The sequence below is a fragment of the Myotis brandtii genome, unplaced genomic scaffold (assembly GCF_000412655.1).
Source record: "Myotis brandtii unplaced genomic scaffold, ASM41265v1 scaffold84, whole genome shotgun sequence".
NCBI lineage: Eukaryota > Metazoa > Chordata > Mammalia > Chiroptera > Vespertilionidae > Myotis > Myotis brandtii.
This window is the reverse complement of record NW_005371410.1, coordinates 3865688-3883276: the sequence shown is the minus strand read 5'-3', so window position 1 is coordinate 3883276 and position 17589 is coordinate 3865688. Positions and strand designations below refer to the sequence as shown.

General features: G+C 37.7%; 1 protein-coding gene across 8 annotated transcripts in view; it reads right to left on the bottom strand.

Moving 5' to 3' along the window:
• Positions 1 to 17589, bottom strand: part of VPS54 (vacuolar protein sorting 54 homolog (S. cerevisiae)) — a 101656-nt gene that overhangs the window by 11753 nt on the left and 72314 nt on the right. For 7 of the 8 annotated variants that reach the window (XR_001360286.1, XR_001360285.1, XM_014532036.1 and 4 more), the window contains 8 exons: positions 15019 to 15148; positions 14239 to 14420; positions 13533 to 13645; positions 9722 to 9785; positions 6623 to 6728; positions 5629 to 5716; positions 4972 to 5093; positions 4777 to 4857 (listed from right to left, as the gene is read on the bottom strand). Coding sequence is in view for 5 of the 8 variants with exons in the window: in XM_014532036.1 (XP_014387522.1) it covers positions 4777 to 4857; positions 4972 to 5093; positions 5629 to 5716; positions 6623 to 6728; positions 9722 to 9785; positions 13533 to 13645; positions 14239 to 14420; positions 15019 to 15148 (886 nt within the window). In the remaining 3 variants the exon portion in view is untranslated. Of the gene's footprint in view, positions 1 to 4776; positions 4858 to 4971; positions 5094 to 5628; positions 5717 to 6261; positions 6364 to 6622; positions 6729 to 9721; positions 9786 to 13532; positions 13646 to 14238; positions 14421 to 15018; positions 15149 to 17589 lie in introns of all 8 variants that reach the window. The other variant, XR_001360287.1, reaches the window with a different exon arrangement.

The following is a 17589-nucleotide window of genomic DNA, read 5'->3' as shown; positions in this document are numbered from 1 at the left end:
AGCAAGCCTCATGTTTTCGCTTCAGTGCATGGCTGCCGGCCGCCATCTTGGCTGACAGTTAATTTGCATAAGGATATGCTGATTAGCCAATGGGAAGGGTAGCGGTCGTACGCTAATTACCATGTTTCTCTTTTATTAGTGTAGATGAGAGGGAAATTTAGACACAGACACACACAGAGGGAAGACACCCATGTGAGGACAGAAGCAGAGATTGGAGTGATGCATCCATGAGCCTGGGAATGCCAACAACTGAGAGCAAGCTCAAGCCAGAAGAGGTAGGGAAGGATTCTTCACTAAAGCCTTCAGAGGAAGCATGGCCTGGCAATGCTTTGATTTAGAGCTTCTAGCCTCCAGAACTATGAGAGAATGCATTTATGTTGTTTTAAGCTACTCATTCTGTGGTAATTTGTTATGTCAGCCCTGGGAAAGGAGAAAACCCTCCAAGACCTTCCTTCACCTCTGAAGATACTATTCTTTCCATCTTACCTTCCCCAATCTCATTTCTTCAGTCACCTCAACTTGATACTGTACCACTTTATTCTCAACCCTTAAAATATGGTTTTTGCCAACACCCAAACCACACTTCCCCACTATTAACAATCTTCTGAAATTTCTCTGGAAAAATCACTAAAGATGTTCTAACTTCTAAATTTAGTAATTCTTCTAGTTCCCCTTCCTCATTGCTCTGCAGTATTTCACACACTTGTACACTTGAAATACTATCCTCATGTAGCACAATGCTTTCCTGGTTGCCCTTCTCCTTGCCTTCCTCTTTTTGTCTCCTGCCTCTTAAGTGCAGTTTCTTTAATCCTTACTTATTTCCCTCCCTTTTCTCTCTCATCAATCTCATGACTTCTAAAAAGCTCTAGTCATGAACCACCTTATTAAGTCACACATTTCCTAGATGTTCTATTCCGTAACCAAGTTTACCATGATATTACCCAAACATGATTTCCCTCCCTGTTTCAATGACTACTGCTGGTATTACAATCCTCCTGGTCATACAAACTTGAAATCTCCAACTTAGTTTCTATTCCTACTTTTCCTCGTATTAAATCAGAGACTAAGTCTCATCAAATGCACTTTCAAGTTATTCTGCAAATGAGCACTCTAGATCAGAGGTTCTCAACCTCTACACTACTGACATTTGGGTCTAGATAATTCTTTGTTGTAAGGGCAGCCTGCGTATTGTAGGATATTCATCAACATCCTTGGCCTCTCCTCACTAGTTACCATACCATATCCCACTTCCCAAATGTGACAACCTAAAATGTTCCCAATATTTCTGAATGTCCTTTCGAGGACAAAATTATCTCAGTTGAGGCTTTCAATTCTTCTCACCTGAAAAAAATGCAGTAGCATTTTCAGGGGTCCAGATATTAGTTCAACAAATATTTACTAAAACCACCTGGAACATAGTAAACTCTGAATAAATATTTCCTTTGGTGTGTGTATGCAGACATATGTTTATATGTAAGTACATGGCTATTTTTGTGTCTGTATGTGTATGCATATGTGTGTGTATGTGTATGCTTGAATGAAGGGGTCAGATACTCTGCTAGTTGGAGTATACAAAGATGAATTAGAGAAAAGTCCCTTTGGGGAGCTGAGTGTCTAAAAGTTAGTTGGTGTTCCAGAAAGCAGACACTGCATGATACAAGAACAAGGGCGAAGGACATTTTGATGGTAGCAGAGATGGTTTCCTGAGCAGCACACCAGGACTGCTGAGTCTTCAAAGGAAAAAAAAATTAAGTAAAAGTGAAACAGAGAGCGGGCTTATGGTTGCCAGATGGGAGGGAGGCTGGGAGACAGGGTGAAAGAGGTGAAGGGATTAAGAAGTAAATTAGTAGTTACAAAATAGTCACGGGGATATAAAGTACAGCATAAGGAATATAGTCAATAATATTGTAATAACTATGAATGATGTCAGGTGGGTACTGGAAATATTGGGGGAAGAACTTTGTAAAGTATATGACTGTCTAATTACTACACTGTACACCTGAAACTAATCTAATCTAATAAAGCAGGAATATGCAAATTGACCATCACACTGTCACAAAGATGGTGGTGCCCATAGCCACAAGATGGCGGCGCCAGTTCCCTCAGCCCCGCCAGAGTCCTGCAGTCCAGGGGTAGGGGGCGGCAGGCGGGCGACACAGCTGGACCTGCCCCCAGGTGGGTCCAGCCACGCCGCTTGCCTGCCACTGGAGTCCCCCAGTCCTTTCAGCCCCGCTGGCGGCAAGCAGGCAAGCAGGTACCGCAGAGAGCAAGCGGACAGTAGGGCCTGCTTGCTTGCCCGTCACTGCGGCGACTGGCGGGCAGGCAAGCAGGCCCCACAGAGAGCAGAGAACCACGGGGAGCGGGCCTAAGCCATCAGTAGGATATCCCCTAAGGGCTCCTGGACTGGAGAGGGTGCAGGTCGGGATGAGGGACCCACCCCCCCCTCCCGTGCATGAATTTCGTGCACGAATTTCGTGCACGAATTTCGTGCACCGAGCCTCTAGTACAAAATAATGTTGAACGTAAACTGTAATTGAAAAATAAAATTTAAAGTTCTTAAAAAAATTAAGTGAAAGTATTTCAAATAGAGTACATACTTCAAAGCCATTGTACATACTATATGATTAACACTTCTAAAATGCAACTGTGTGATTCATTAGTTTATAAACTTTTGAGTTGTGCTTCTGTTTAAAATTTAGAAAGCTGCAAGAGTGTGCTGCTACTACCCTAACCACAAGAAAAAAACTGGAATAATTTATAAATAACTTCTTAAACTCATCAGAGAACAGAGGTCACGGAAACCAAGGAACTAATTCCGAAGAGTGACAAGGCCCTCTAAGGAGATGGGACATAGCAACTGTCTCATAGGAATAAGAGGTGATCAACATAGAAGCAGATAAGAAAACAACAAACATTTTAACAAATTCTCAAAGGCCAAATGTGGACTAGCATAGAGTACATGAGGACCCTACCACAGGAGAGTCTGCACTCATGCACAAAGGTCTTCAGTAGGTGCTTATCAGCAACACTGGGGTCAGGACAGGAGACCAGAGAGAGATACACGCAAGCAGGAAGAGGTACCACTAGGGAAAAGTAACAAATGCCATCTACTTCCCTGAACCCTCTCCTTATACAAAGCAAAAAAAACTCAAGTCTCTGATAAAAGACACCAAACTCTTTCATCCCTGGAGTCTCTGTGTGAGGATTAGAAAGAAAACATGCCTGTTCCAAAGGGAAGGAAGGAAAACACCTTAAGCCCAGGATCCTACACCAATCAACGCAGAGGCTGGCTACTCTTCGAGGAGGGATGGGAGCAGAGGCTTCACCTCTAAGGACTCACATGACCTGATTTTAAGACTTAGAATAATGTTACAGCACAGACATATAGATCAATGTTCAGACAGACATATAGATCAATGGAACAGAAGAGATCCAAAATGTTGTAAATTAACAAAAAGATAGTCTACTGATTTTTAACAAAGGTTCCAATAAAAAAGATAATCTTTTCAAGAAAAGGTGTTAGATTTGAAAAAAACAAAAACAAAACTTTGACTTATACTTTGCACTACAGTTGTCCCTTAAACCAGCGGTTGCAGACCACTGGTGCTCTGTGAGGTCCGAAAGGTTGGTGACCAATGCCTTGAATAACACAGGTGTTAACTGAGAAGGTGCACTTATTCACATATTTTTAAAATCCTGGTTTGTTCAAGGGTCAGCCTTTTTGATACAGGGTTGGGAATCTGCAGATGCAAAGAGTCAATTGTAGTTAAGATTTTGCAGGGTCTAAAGTTACATGCGAATTTCTAACTGCAGCAGGTGGGTGTCCCTAATCTCTACATAATTCAAGGGCCAACCATTTATACAAAAATCAACTAGAAATGGATGACAGGCATATGTAAAACCTAAAAAAATAAAACTTCTAGAAGAAAACACTGGAAAATATCTTAGTTACTTAGGTTATACAAAATTTCTTAGGACACAAGAAACATGAGCAATAAAAGAAAAAAATGACAAACTTAAGTTCATCAAAATTAAAAACTGCTTTGTAAGACACTTAAGAAAATGAAAAGCTAAGCCACGGACTGGGAGAAAATACTTGCAAACACATATTTAATAAAGGATTTGTATCCAGGCATATAACTCAACACATTTAAAAACCTAATTTATTATTTATTTCTTTGTTTGTTTGTTTATTTATTTATTTATTTATAAAGTACATTTATTAAACCTGGGGACAGTGAAACAAGAAAGGGCTTAGGATAAAAGAAGCAACACGAGAGAACCTCAGTGGGGCTGCCATGGCTCACTGAAAAATAGAAGTCACAGTGACAGAAGTGAGTCAAGGTGTGGCTGCTATTGGCTCACTGCCAAGTCAGAGGAAAGGAGACGGGATCTTGGAGACAGGTTCAGCTCAGGATGAGCTGCTGCTGCCCATTGCTCCCCTGGTTGCAAGTCTTGTGAGGGCCCTTAGAACTTAAGAAGAAAAGCATGCCTGAGAAAGAAAGGTATGGGCATGCTCCAGAGGGGGCCTGCCCCAATTTTTTAAAATAAGCAAACAATTTGAACACTTTACCAAAAGAAAAGATATGGATGTTCATCTTTGAAATCATCCTTCCCTCCCCTTGGACTCCTTAGAAGATGAATATCAACTATTTGGGCAATCTGAAGATTTTATTGAGTTTTTTTCTAAACCCTGAAGAATTTGATTTGTCTAGACAACTATGAAAAAGTCACAATGCCTTTAAGCAAAGCCAAATAATTTATATAAATCATTACCTTAGATAACAGCTTGTCAAATAAGCTATCCATTATCGCTACAAGCTTAGCTGATATTTCAGCTATGTGGTCATGGTAATCCTGTAATGAGAAATAACATTGCATTTCAAAGCCCTTGGGATACATCTAAAAAGATACTTAACAATTCAGGAATTAAATTTATGCAATTCCAATAGAAAATACATGAAAAAGTACCTTAGTGATATGATCAAAATGCCTAAGCATGCTATATTGCTTAGGCTGCAGCCGGGCTTCAAAATGAGCCCGGATCACAGGAATGTAGTGCACAATTAACTGCAAACAGCGTGAAGAAAGGGCTAAAGATCCAAGTGGTAGACATATCATGGAAAAACAAAAAAGGATATTAGTTAACTTTAAGTACATATCAAGTTAAGTAAAAAACATCAATAAATTTTATACAGACCCCAATTTATTTCATAAATGAAGAATATTGAAGCAGAAAGCAACATATTTGGTACTGAATAGTGTAATGAACATGCTGATTTTCCAAATGGACTCAAGTTGTATTACTGGCCTGAGGAAGCTGATGGCACAACTGATTCTCTCCTGATACTCATATATCTTTCACCCCAAAGTACTTTATACATAAAGCATCTTAACACTTTCTACAGTGGTGCAACTTCCAAATAACATACTTGCTAAAGTGGAAATTCCTCATAACATTTTCCCAGAAATTAATTTTTCAATTATGGTAATACATAAAAAAGGGAAGTAGCACTTGCTACTTTTAAAGCCTTTGGTCAGAGCCACAAGAACATCTACTAAAAACACGATGAGTATAGTAGCGTAATTATAACACCTCAGTTGTGAATTAAATTCAAGAATACATACCCAAATTTTTTGTAGTTATTGTTTTTAGTCCAACAACTTGCAGTGCACCAGCTCCAAGAACTAACTGACAACTTCTTGAATTGAAGTACTAACAAAGGAAGGAGAGAGAAAAATCCAACAATTTATTAAAAATTATTCTTCATATGTTGGCAATGTGCTAACAGTTCTAAAAATATGCATTCCTTTTTCCTCTCATTCATTGACCAAATGAATTTTCTAGTAGGAGCAAGTAGGATCTATTTATGTAATGACAAAAAAAAGGGGGGGTAAGGGTGTTCCTAAATGATAATATTTACTGTCTGGTAGAAAAAAGTTAAGAAATTCTAAAAATCAATTGTTCAGAAATTATCCTTTAATTTGCATTCACAGAACTAGTTCAGTCATTTTCCTCAGTCATTCTTACTGGATAGTCCTATTTTCAAAAGGATAACAAAATCTTTCTGGACTATAATATGACAACTCTATTTTGGGACCAAATTAATTGACAGATTAGACATTTGAAAAAAATGAAACCTTTTCTTCATGTTAGCAGTTAAAAATATCTGTTAATATGAAACAGCTGAATAAAATTATCACTACATTTTTATTTTACATCAATGGTTCTGAAAGAATGATTTAAGAAAAATCGCTAACCTTAGTGAGATGAATTTTGTAAAGTTCAGTGAATTCCTTCCATGCACATTTGAAACCAGTCCAGGTTTTTTTGACCTAAGTGGCCTCAGTCATGTTCAGCACCTAACGAACAAATCATCTCCTGTCTCCAATGTCATTAACAACTCTATGGGTGTAATGAGGAATCACTAAGTGTAGAGTGAGAAAGAAGCAGGTGGCCTTCTTCCAGTTACATGTGATTTAATCACAATTAAATGTCACAAAATTAATGTGTTAAAGATAACTTAAAAACTTGAAATGTCTTACAGTTGGAAGATAGGTCACACCCTAAAGAATTACTTCTACCAACTATGTTTCCATAACAGAGTAAAATCATACCCACCTTCAATAAATCTGACAGACGAGTAAGCATGTCAGTAGTAACAGATGGGATATTATCCACACACTGGCAATATTCAAGGATAATTCTTATCAACAACAATACAGTTCTATAAGAAAAGAAAGATGATTCAATAGGCAGTCAAAATAAAAATAAACAAAACTGATTCAGCACACAAAAATCAACAATGATCTTGGTAACTGCTAAATTACGTGTTTTACCTACAAGCTCAGCATAGTAAGTACTCATTAGGCTGGGGAGAGAGAGTTTCCTAGGGTGCAAAATTAAGGAGGCACTCAATTTCAGGATCATGCAATTGCAGGGTTAGTACTTGCATGACATCGAGAATGAATACCTCCTTAAATTTTGTGCTGTGGGCACAAGACTCTCTGTATGGCATCCTAATTCTCTTCTATAAAGCAGGTATCCCATTTTTTGGCCAATTCAGAAACACTGACAAAAAGGCTACCCAGTGTTTCTGATTATGTAGTAGATCCTCAATCATAACTGTTGAATTAATGACGGGAACCTAGTCCAGATTTTCCTAATAAGATCAAAGAGAAACTGTGGCTTCTAAGAGCAACTTAAATCCTAAGATGTTTATTGGTAAGTCATGTGGATAAAAAACAAAAGGGGCCTAGCTGGTTTGGCTCAGTGCATAAAGCATCAGCCTGCAGACTGAAGGGTACTGGGTTCGATTCCAATCAAGGGCACATGCTCAGGTTGCAGGCTTAATCCCCAGAAGGTGGTGTGCAGGAGGCAGCCAATCAATGATTCTCTCTAATCATTGATGTTTTTATCTCTCTGTATCCCTCTCCCTTCTTCTCTGAAATCAATAAAAATATATTAAAAACAAAACAAAAACAAAAGGGGGTTCTTTGGAACAGTGGTCGCCAACCTTTCCGACCTCATGGACCACCAGTGGTCCGCGGACCACTGGTTGGTGACCGCTGCTTTGGAAAGTAATCTCACAGGGTGACCTAATAATAAATTCCCAACTAGACAGGTTATGGTGGCTGGTCTTGCTCCAGGCCTAAAACTTTTTAATAAAGATTTATCTTTGCCTTGAGCAAGCCCCGTCCATTGTTTCTGTGCATCTAGTCAGTGGTCGGCAAACTCATTAGTCAACAGAGCCAAATATCAACAGTACAACGATTGAAATTTCTTTTGAGAGCCAAATTTTTTAAACTTAAACTATATAGGTAGGTATATATTAACTTAATTAGGGTACTCCTAAGGCTTAGGAAGAGCCACACTCAAGGGGCCAAAGAGCCGCATGTGGCTCGCGAGCCGCAGTTTGCTGACCACTGCCTAGGGCAGTGATGGTGAACCTATGACCACCTCTGAACTCATTTTTTTGGTTGATTTTTCTTTGTTAAATGGCATTTAAATATATAAAATAAATATCAAAAATATAAGTCTTTGTTTTACTATGGTTGCAAATATCAAAAAATTTCTATATGTGACACGGCACCAGAGTTAAGTTAGGGTTTTTCAAAATGCTGACACGCCAAGCTCAAAAGGTTCCCCATCACTGGCCTAGGGAATAACAGTGTTGCATCTTCTTTTATGTATTGGAAATTAAGGAGGGAGGGGAAGAAAGATTACATGGAGGTGGGAGAAAGTAAGGTGGGGATGGAATTACAGGACAATTAACAAGATTATGTGCTCTCTTTAGTGTGGTTAGACTTACTTCAAAGGTGTATTAACCTATGCCCTAACCGGTTTGGCTCAGTGGATAGAGCGTCGGCCTGTGGACTGAAGGGTCCCAGGTTCGATTCCGGCCAAGGGCATGTACCTTGGTTGCTGGCACATACCCAGTAGGGAGTGTGCAGGAGGCAGCTGATCAATGTTTCTCTCTCTCATCGATGTTTCTAACTCTCTATCCCTCTCCCTTCATCTCTGTAAAAAATCAATAAAATATATTTAAAAAAAAAAAAAAGGTGTATTACCCTAGATCAGTGGCCAGCAAACCTCGGCTTTTGAGCCACGTGCGGCTCTTTGGCCCCTTGAGTGTGGCTCTTCCACAAAATACCACGTGCGGCGCGCACGTACAGTGCGATTGGAACTTCGTGGCCCATGCACAGAAGTCGGTTTTCGGCCTGGGCAAGTCTATTTTGAAGAAGTGGCGTTAGAGTGGGGGAGTGTCGGTCGGGTGACGGGAGACACGGCGCAGGTGGGCCGCGGGATACGCAGCGCGGGGTAGGCGCGCAATTCATGCACGAGTTGAGTGAGCCAGTCAGTCAGCAGTCTCATTGTGCAGTGGTTAGTGCTAGTTGCGTCCGCAAATCGTGCACGCGTGACAAAAGTACCTACTCGAAGTATCAAGTTACCTGTATTTTTCCAACCAGCTGCAAATCCTACAGGTATTTTTGTCATCAATTTAAGAATTGTAATTATTTTGTGTTGGTGGCTTTATTATTATAAAATGAGGACGTTTTTAGCAAAGGCCAGCTTAGGAGTACCCTAATTAAGTTAATAACAATGTACCTACCTATATAGTTTAAGTTTAAAAAATTTGGCTCTCAAAAGAAATGTCAATCGTTGTACTGTTGATATTTGGCTCTGATGACTAATGAGTTTGCCGACCACTGTCCTAGAGCATTTGAGATCTTGCTTCCTGGCATATGTCTTCAGTTTGGCTCAAATAAACTCTTATAAAAATTCTCTACAGGACTGGACATTTCTTACATTGACAGTCACAAAAGATTCTTCAAAGATGAGAAAGTCAATAGCTCATTAGCAGGTTATATCAGAAGTTGAAAAGAGAACTTTAAATTATTTGTAAGTTTTTCCTTTTATTGATTTTAGGAAAAGAGAGAGGAGGAAGAGAGGGAGGGAGGGAGAGAGAGAGAAACAACGATTTGTTGTTTCACTTATTTATGCATTTATTGGTTGCTTCTTGTATATACTATGACTGTGGATCGAACCCGAAACCTTGGTGTACTGGGAGGGTGCTCTAACCAACTGAGCTACCTGGCCAGGGCTCTTTGGAGGGTTTTAAATTGTTAACCCAAAATTTCCAACTCACATCAAGTGGGAACTAAAAGACCTATGTTTTAAATAATTTACTTAACTAATAAGGAAAAATGTGTCACTCACCCAACAACAGCATACTGTTGTCCCTCAACAATGAGAACTTCAGCTGGTTTCCTTTCTTCTTTAGCTAGGGAGTAAAGCAAATAACCAAGAAAGACATAAGTACAAGATAAAACAAAATATTATAGAAAAATTTAAACTAGAAAAAAATGGAATAAGATAGTTGCTATATAGGGCCTGAAACTGTCTCATATCTGAAAATAAATATCTACTCCTCAGGAAACAATCTGGCACAGAGTCAATAATATACTGAGTTTGAAATCAGAGAGATTTAGATTTGAGATCCAGTACTGCCAATTACTAGACCAATTACCTTGGGCCAATTAATTAACATATTTGAGTTTCAATATCTATATCAATTAAACATAGGTAACAATATTATCTTTCAGGGCTGTTGTTAATGATAGAGATAATGATTACAAACTGTTTATACTCTAGGTCTGGCACATGATAAATGATCAGTAAGTAGTAAAGCAAAAAAAAAAAAATGTTAGTTTGGAAAAGCAGAACATTTCAACTGGTTGTCTTTATTACAAAATGCAAGTTAATTCCTATATTCCATGGATACACTATATATTTAATTTCAAGATTTTAATCCAGAAGTTATTTTCAGCATACAGTATTTCTTATTATAAAACAAAATTCATCATGTTGAGGTGAAAAAAAAGGTGGACTGGATTATTACCTGAATCAGCCAAATTATCATGCTTCCCTAAGCTTCAAGTCCCCTTTAAGCTCTAAGACATTTGTGAATAATAAAGGGGCTATGTACAAGTTCAGTGACAAAATGTAACTCCATAGAGCAGCGGTTCTCAACCTGTGGGTCGCAACCCCTTTGGCGGTTGAACGATTCTTTCACATGGGTCGCCTAAGACCATCCTGCATATCAGATATTTACATTACGATTCATAACAGTAGCAACATAACAGTTATGAAGTAGCAACGAAAATAATTTTATGGTTGGGTCACAACATGAGGAACTGTATTTAAAGGGCCAGAAGGTTGAGAACCACTGCCATAGAGTGATCTGATCACAAAATCCAAACTGGGCAGTTCATGAAGGGTAGTCACACCTCAGGCCTATAACTTTCCTAGTAAAAGGTTATCTTGGCCTTAAGCAAAATCTGTCCATTGTTCTTGTGGTTCTAGGTTAACACACCTTTGAAATGCCTCTTTTTCAGACTCCTTGGAAGTGTAACCGTCCTCCAAAGAGAACACAATCTTAACTATCCTATACTTTGCTTTCTCCCACCTTCATGTAATCTTCCTTACATTCCCTCCTTCATTCCAAATGTATAAAAAGAAGTGCAAAACTGTCATTTGCTGAAGCATTTGAGATCTTGCTTTTCAAATGCCATCAGTTTGGCTCAAATAAGCTCTTATAAAAATTCTCTACAGGTTTGGACATTATTATGTTGACACATTAAATGTCTACTTCCTCATTTCTTCAAAGTAAAGAAATTCAGTGTGATATAATGTGTAATCACAATTCACTCTGTATGTCATATTAAAGTTTTTGAGGACAGGAACTATGTCTTAACCAGTTACATTGCAGAGAAGAGGCATAGCATAGCAGTTAAGAGAAAGAGCCCTAAAGCCAGTCTGCCTGAATCTGGATCTCAGCTCTACCACTTCCTAGCTATGTAAGCTTAGGCAAGTTGTTCAACCTCTTTGTGCCTCACTTCACATATTTGTTAATTGAGAATACTAACAGTGACTACCTTGTGGACCTGTAAATGAGATAACAATATAAAGTGCTTAGAACAAACTGTCTAGCATCAATATGAACTACTATCCATTAACCTTCATTTCCCCAATGCCTAGCCAAGTAACCAGTAATTCAATAAATGAATGGTGGATACATAATAACCAAGGACCCCTAACTTGGTAAGACCTAGTAAAATGTTAATAAACTTCTAATAGCTTATACTTTCTTCTCTGAGGAAAGAAAAAAAAGACTGGAACAGAAGCAGGGTATATAGAGAAACTTCTACTTTTAGTATTCTTCAACAGAAAATGAAAATAAATAGCCCACTTTGCAGAAAAAATACACAGTTAATTCAATCACATTATATAATTTTAATTAAAAAATCATGTTTACATGACAATGGATTGCAAGACTGAGCTGTTCATGTCTGAGTGACCTAGTACAGTACCCTTCCTTAATAGAAAGTCGATCAAATGTAGCTTTTAAAAGAGCAGCAGATGAGCAATAAATCTTTAATTTTAAACTTGAGATTTAGAATGATCAGAGTGTTTTATTTTTCTTTCAGTTTTTGCTACTTGAGTGTTTTTGCTTTGCTAATATCATAAAATCAATTTAAAAATTGTGACCACCACCCAGCACTGTTGTTACCTACTAGCAATGGTCACAAGACAACAGAAATTTACTTAATTCTTTCCAGTCCTCCCTCTCTATGAACTAATCTATTTTACACCTGTCGTTAACCCTCCTCTCTTGCCACAGTGGTAGAAGAGACAGCCTTTCTCCTGAACTCTATATTCAATTCCAGGGTAATTGCTCCATAATCACTATGTCATTCTTATCCTAAATTAATCTTCTTCCTCTGTTAAGCATAAAAATATAACTATGCTTCTCCTAGAGAATTTGTTAAAATTCTTCTCTCAACTCCCTGAGTGGATTAAGGTAAAAATCTCTAATTTATCTTATATTTCTAGCTCTTGCTTCATCACTTACTTAAACAGCGAAACTTGTTGAAAAAGTAGGCTACACTTGTCTACCCTTCCTCACCTTTTGACTTACTTAGCACTGAATGACAATCTGACTCTATCATTCTATTGAATTAATGTAAGACTGCAAATGATCTACATGTCAAACTAGTGGTCACTATATTTTACTCCATCTTTCTATTATGTGCAATTGTATTTTGTACAAATGTAAAGTATACAATTTAAAAAATATTTCTATGGAAAAATATTAAATTTTCATTAAATGCATAAACTGTGAAAATGCAACTACCTCCTCCATGAAAACTATTCAAGGACTTCATAGTTTTGAATCTGGTATTACAGGATAAATTGTAAATAACTTTACATTATTATCATATGACAATTCCACTTCATATAAAACCCATCCAGTATTTGATACCAATGACAATACTCTTCTTGAAACTCTAATTTTTTAATTCTATGTTCTTCTGGTTTTCTTCCCACCTCTCTGGCTTTTCCTTCTTAGTCTCCTTCATAATTTTCTTTTTCTATGATTCTTTACATTTTTATTTTCTTTACTGCATCATACTACATTACTTGCTAATATACTGTGTCTAATGTGACTGCTAATCTGTATTTTTTCATTAGACTTAACCCTTTTAAAGTACAACTATAACTGCTATCCCTGTCTCAATATCTGACACACATAAGCTTACTTGTGCTGTATAAATACTTGTACTGAATAATATGGTACAGTGGTTAAGAACATAACTATGAAATGATAGGACACTGGTTTCAAATCCCAGCTCATCACATTTATACAAAATTTCTTAACCCTTCAAAGCTTCATGCTTCCTCACTTCCTCACTGTTAAACAACCTAACAATAGTATCTTCATAGCAGATCGAGTTTTAAAACTGGAGTTTGAAAAAGCACCTGGTACAGTATCTGGCATATGATTACCCATCAATAAATATCTAAATTATAAATTACCACAGATACCTTTCCAGTCAACTACTAACTAAGCTGGGAGTATTAGTTCTAGGCTTTTAAAGAGGTATTGTCAATTAATGAAATATTAAGCATTCCCACAAAATGAACAAACAATATAAAATTGGAAGAGTGTGTGAAAAAATACACATACCCCCTGACTTTTTTTCAGGTAAAGCAATCTTTCCATCTGATAGAGAATCAACAAGATCCTGAAATTCTGCAGGTACATCAGCTTGTTTCCAGCGCTCATTGTCTAAAAGGAGGCTATATAAAAGTAAAAAGAAAGATAAACCTTAATAACATTTTAATGCCATTTTTCTTGGTTGAAAAGAGCTGAGAAAATACCTAAGACTTTTGTTATATCTTTTAATAATAAAAACTACAAATAAGTTAAATTCAAGTAGAGCTCATGCAATACAAGACACTGAGTTTTTAAACAGCAATGGCTATTAGCTATATTGTTAGTACATAAGACTTAAAAGTGCTGAACACCTTAGTAAATTGAAATCATTCATAAACAGTATGAATACTTTCAGAAAATATTTCTCTTTTTATATCTCTTAGCCTAACCAAGAAGAGTGATGAAACATAATTATCTTCACTTTCAGTGGGGGGAAAAGGCAATCTATTAAGGATCTTCCTGATAAATATTTTAATGGGAATAAACATTCTAACTTCATTTTGAAAAGCCAAAAAATGTGATTTTTGATTCCAAATCTGCCTTTAATTAAAAAGAAAAAACTTTGTCAGGAGTTTTGGTTGGCCAATCAGTTCAGTTTCTTCTTTTAAATATAATTGTGTTTTTGTAAAGGAAAGGGAAAAAAAAATGAAGGACAAAATAGACATGGTAATGATACCTGAGCTTGGTTTTTCTCTCTTCATGAAACCTATTTACAAATTTATTAGCTTGGCTCTGAAGTGCTCCAAGTAATGACATGCTTTTTCTTCCACAGATCTGTTCAGTGTCTAAAATGAATGTTTCCATTAACCTAGAAAGTGTTATGAATTCCGTGGAATTTAGCTTCTCAAGAAAACCATCCTAAATTGTAAAGATAACACAAAATTCGTGACAGTTAGTATATCACCAAATATGGATATGCTACAAAACCACTCAGTTTGACAAATGCTAATATTAATTATTTCATGATATTTAATATATTAATTCATAAAAATTATTTTGAAATCATTTTTAATTATGCCAATACTTTAGTCTCAAAAATTGAATGTAAAAAGCTTGATGTCTAAATTTTATCCCAACCCACTTAAAATACAGCAGCTCAAATAAATTCACATCATGTAAAAATTTCACAATATTGGAGTTCAACTAATTTTAATAATAAATTGTTTGACTAGTTATATTCACATGTACAAAATAGCATTATTAATTTCATATTAATTATTAAGGTATATTTCAAAATAAGTCTTTTATTAAATCATTTACTTGAAAAGAATACTTGAATATGTTTTCCTATTTCTCTTATTTGGATTATTTTAACATCTGCCTAATAATCTTACTAAGTGTTAAAAAATATAATATGCATTATGGGGAACATAGGGACATAAGCAGGGATATGATTCCAGATTTTCAAATAATTACACTATATATAAAATATTAAAGCTTTATCAAAACAACTAACCTTTGCTCTTGACATGAGAAATTTGACAGCTCGATCATGGCATATGTCTGAGGCACTATACAGTAACTCCTGGATATTATTTGCCAGCTTTCCTAGTTCTAAGTCAGTTAATTTCATGTCTTCATTCACCCTGAAAATGATCAAAAATAGATTAAGTCAGGGAAAGTTGTAAACACATTGTTCTACATAGGTGACATATCAATAAAAAACTAAACGCTATAAAATTCTCATTTGAGGAAAAATTCTGTGATGTACCAAATACTTTTTTTTTTTGGTGTGGTGAAGGATCTATCACTTAAACAAGTCAAGACAATACAAATATATTTTACCCTAATCTGATATAAGAATAATTTTCTCAATTTTTTCATTTATGCTAACAGCAAGACACCCAGGAAAACACACATGGTGTCAAAATAAGCCAAAGGAAAATCATTTGGGCAAATATAAAAAAGACCCCAAGTAAAACTCCCTTTATTAACCTTCGGTCGAGAATATGTTTGTATATTTTCAGAAAACAACTCCAAGACCATGTGGATTCCTGCAACAGAGAGGAATTATCAGGAATGCTCCAGCCATGAAGACAAGAGGAAAAACAATCCAGAGATGAAGGACGCTGACGTCACTTTGCCATGCTAGCAGTCAGCAGCTGTGCGTCGCTGCAGGTTGCCCAGGATCAAACCAGAGAGGGTCGGACCTGCATTGCCACCATTTGTCCACCATCCAGAACTGAAATATCATTGCTGACACCTACACATAAGGAACTGTCGGACATTGAAACTTGGACTCAGAACTCTTGGACATTGAAATTGGGACTTAAAACACTTTTTGTTCTTGAAATGTTATGCTCAAGTTTTAAAATGTTTTAGGTTAAAAAAAAATAGAAGCAGGGGCATAGAAAGGGAATGGACTGATAATTCTTGGGGGGAAGGAGGTGTGGGGGGTGTGGGAAGAGACTGGACAAAAATCTTACACCTATGGATGAGGACAGTGGTAGGGGGTAAGGGCATGGGGTGGGGTGGGAACCTGGTGGAGGGGAGATATGGTGGAAAAAAGAGGAACATCTGTAATAATCTGAACAATAAAAGATTTATTAATTTAAAAAAAAATATTTTACTTGGGTTGAACTTGGATAGCAGATGTTTTAGAGTAAATATGGCTTCCACTACTTTATATACAGGGTGAAGAACTACGCTCTATTACTGGTTCCCAAACTTCATCTCAAATTATTATCATTTAAGGGAGATTTTATAGAAATGAGCATACGCAAATACCACCAAAAATACAAACTTTTTAGAATGTTTATTTGAGGCACAATGAGCAAAAGATGATGGGTAGAAAAAGAAGATGTAATGACTATTGTTTTTGCCTACCCAACATCCTTTTCCTCTTTATTTGGTATTAGCATCTCCATTTTATTTTGAGGAACTCCCATTCTGTTTCAAAACACATACTCCTGGTTGAGTTATCCTATCCCCAATTCCTAAAATAAAAAGCTTCTGCACAGCAAAAGAAACCATCAACAAAACGAAAAAAGAACCCACTGTATGGGAGAGAACCAAGATGGCGACATAGGTTAACGCCAGAGTTTGCTGCCTCGAACAACCACTTCAAAAATACAACTAAAAGACGGAACGGACATCACCCAGAACCACAGGAAGGCTGGCTGAGGAGAGACTCTTCAACTAGAAGGAAAAATAACAGCACACCGAGGCTCAGAGGAGGCGCAGTGTGGAAAATACTCAGGTGCGGAGGTGCGCGCGCAAAGCGGGCTGGTGGCTGAGAGCGCGGTTGTCGTTTTCGGTCAGGGGGGAGTCTCAGACTCTGAGCTCCAGATACGGGCGAATCGCTGGGGACTCGGACTCAAACGGGAGAAGCGGGAGTGTCTGGCATCAGTTGGAAGGCAGCTTTCTCTCCGAGGTTTGCAGCGGTTCCTGGGGTTCTGAGAAGCAGAGCCTCTGGGAACGGGACTGAGGGCACCATAACCGCTCCCTCCGCCCGCCCTGTTGAGCCCGCCCCGCCCAAGCCCTGCGCAGAGCCATTTGCCGGATCGCCTCAGGCAAAGGCTAGATTAGCACCTCCCCAGAGGACAGAAGTTTTCCGCGGCAGACACAGCTGATTCACACAGCCAGTCGGCCTGGTGGTCAAATCCCTCTAGTATTAACTACAACAATCAAGGCTCAACTAGAACAAGACTGCGCACAAAGACCACTAGGGGGTGCACCAAGAAAGCATAAAAAATGCGGAGACAAAAAAACATGACAGAAATGGAGGATATAGAGCTAAAAAACGCAATTTTGAGGGCTTGCAATAAACTTTTGGAGAGCTTCACGAAAACTAATGAGACCCTCGATGCTATGATAAAGAAACTAGAAATTAAGCATACACGCTCTGAAATAAAGAATATTACACCCAATAGCAGACCAGAGGAGCGCAAGAATCAAGTCAAAGATTTGAAATGCGAAGAAGCAAAAAACACCCAACCGGAAAAGCAAAATGAAAAAAGAATCCGAAAATACGAAGATAGTGTAAGGAGCCTCTGGGACAGCTTCAAGCGTACCAACATCAGAATAA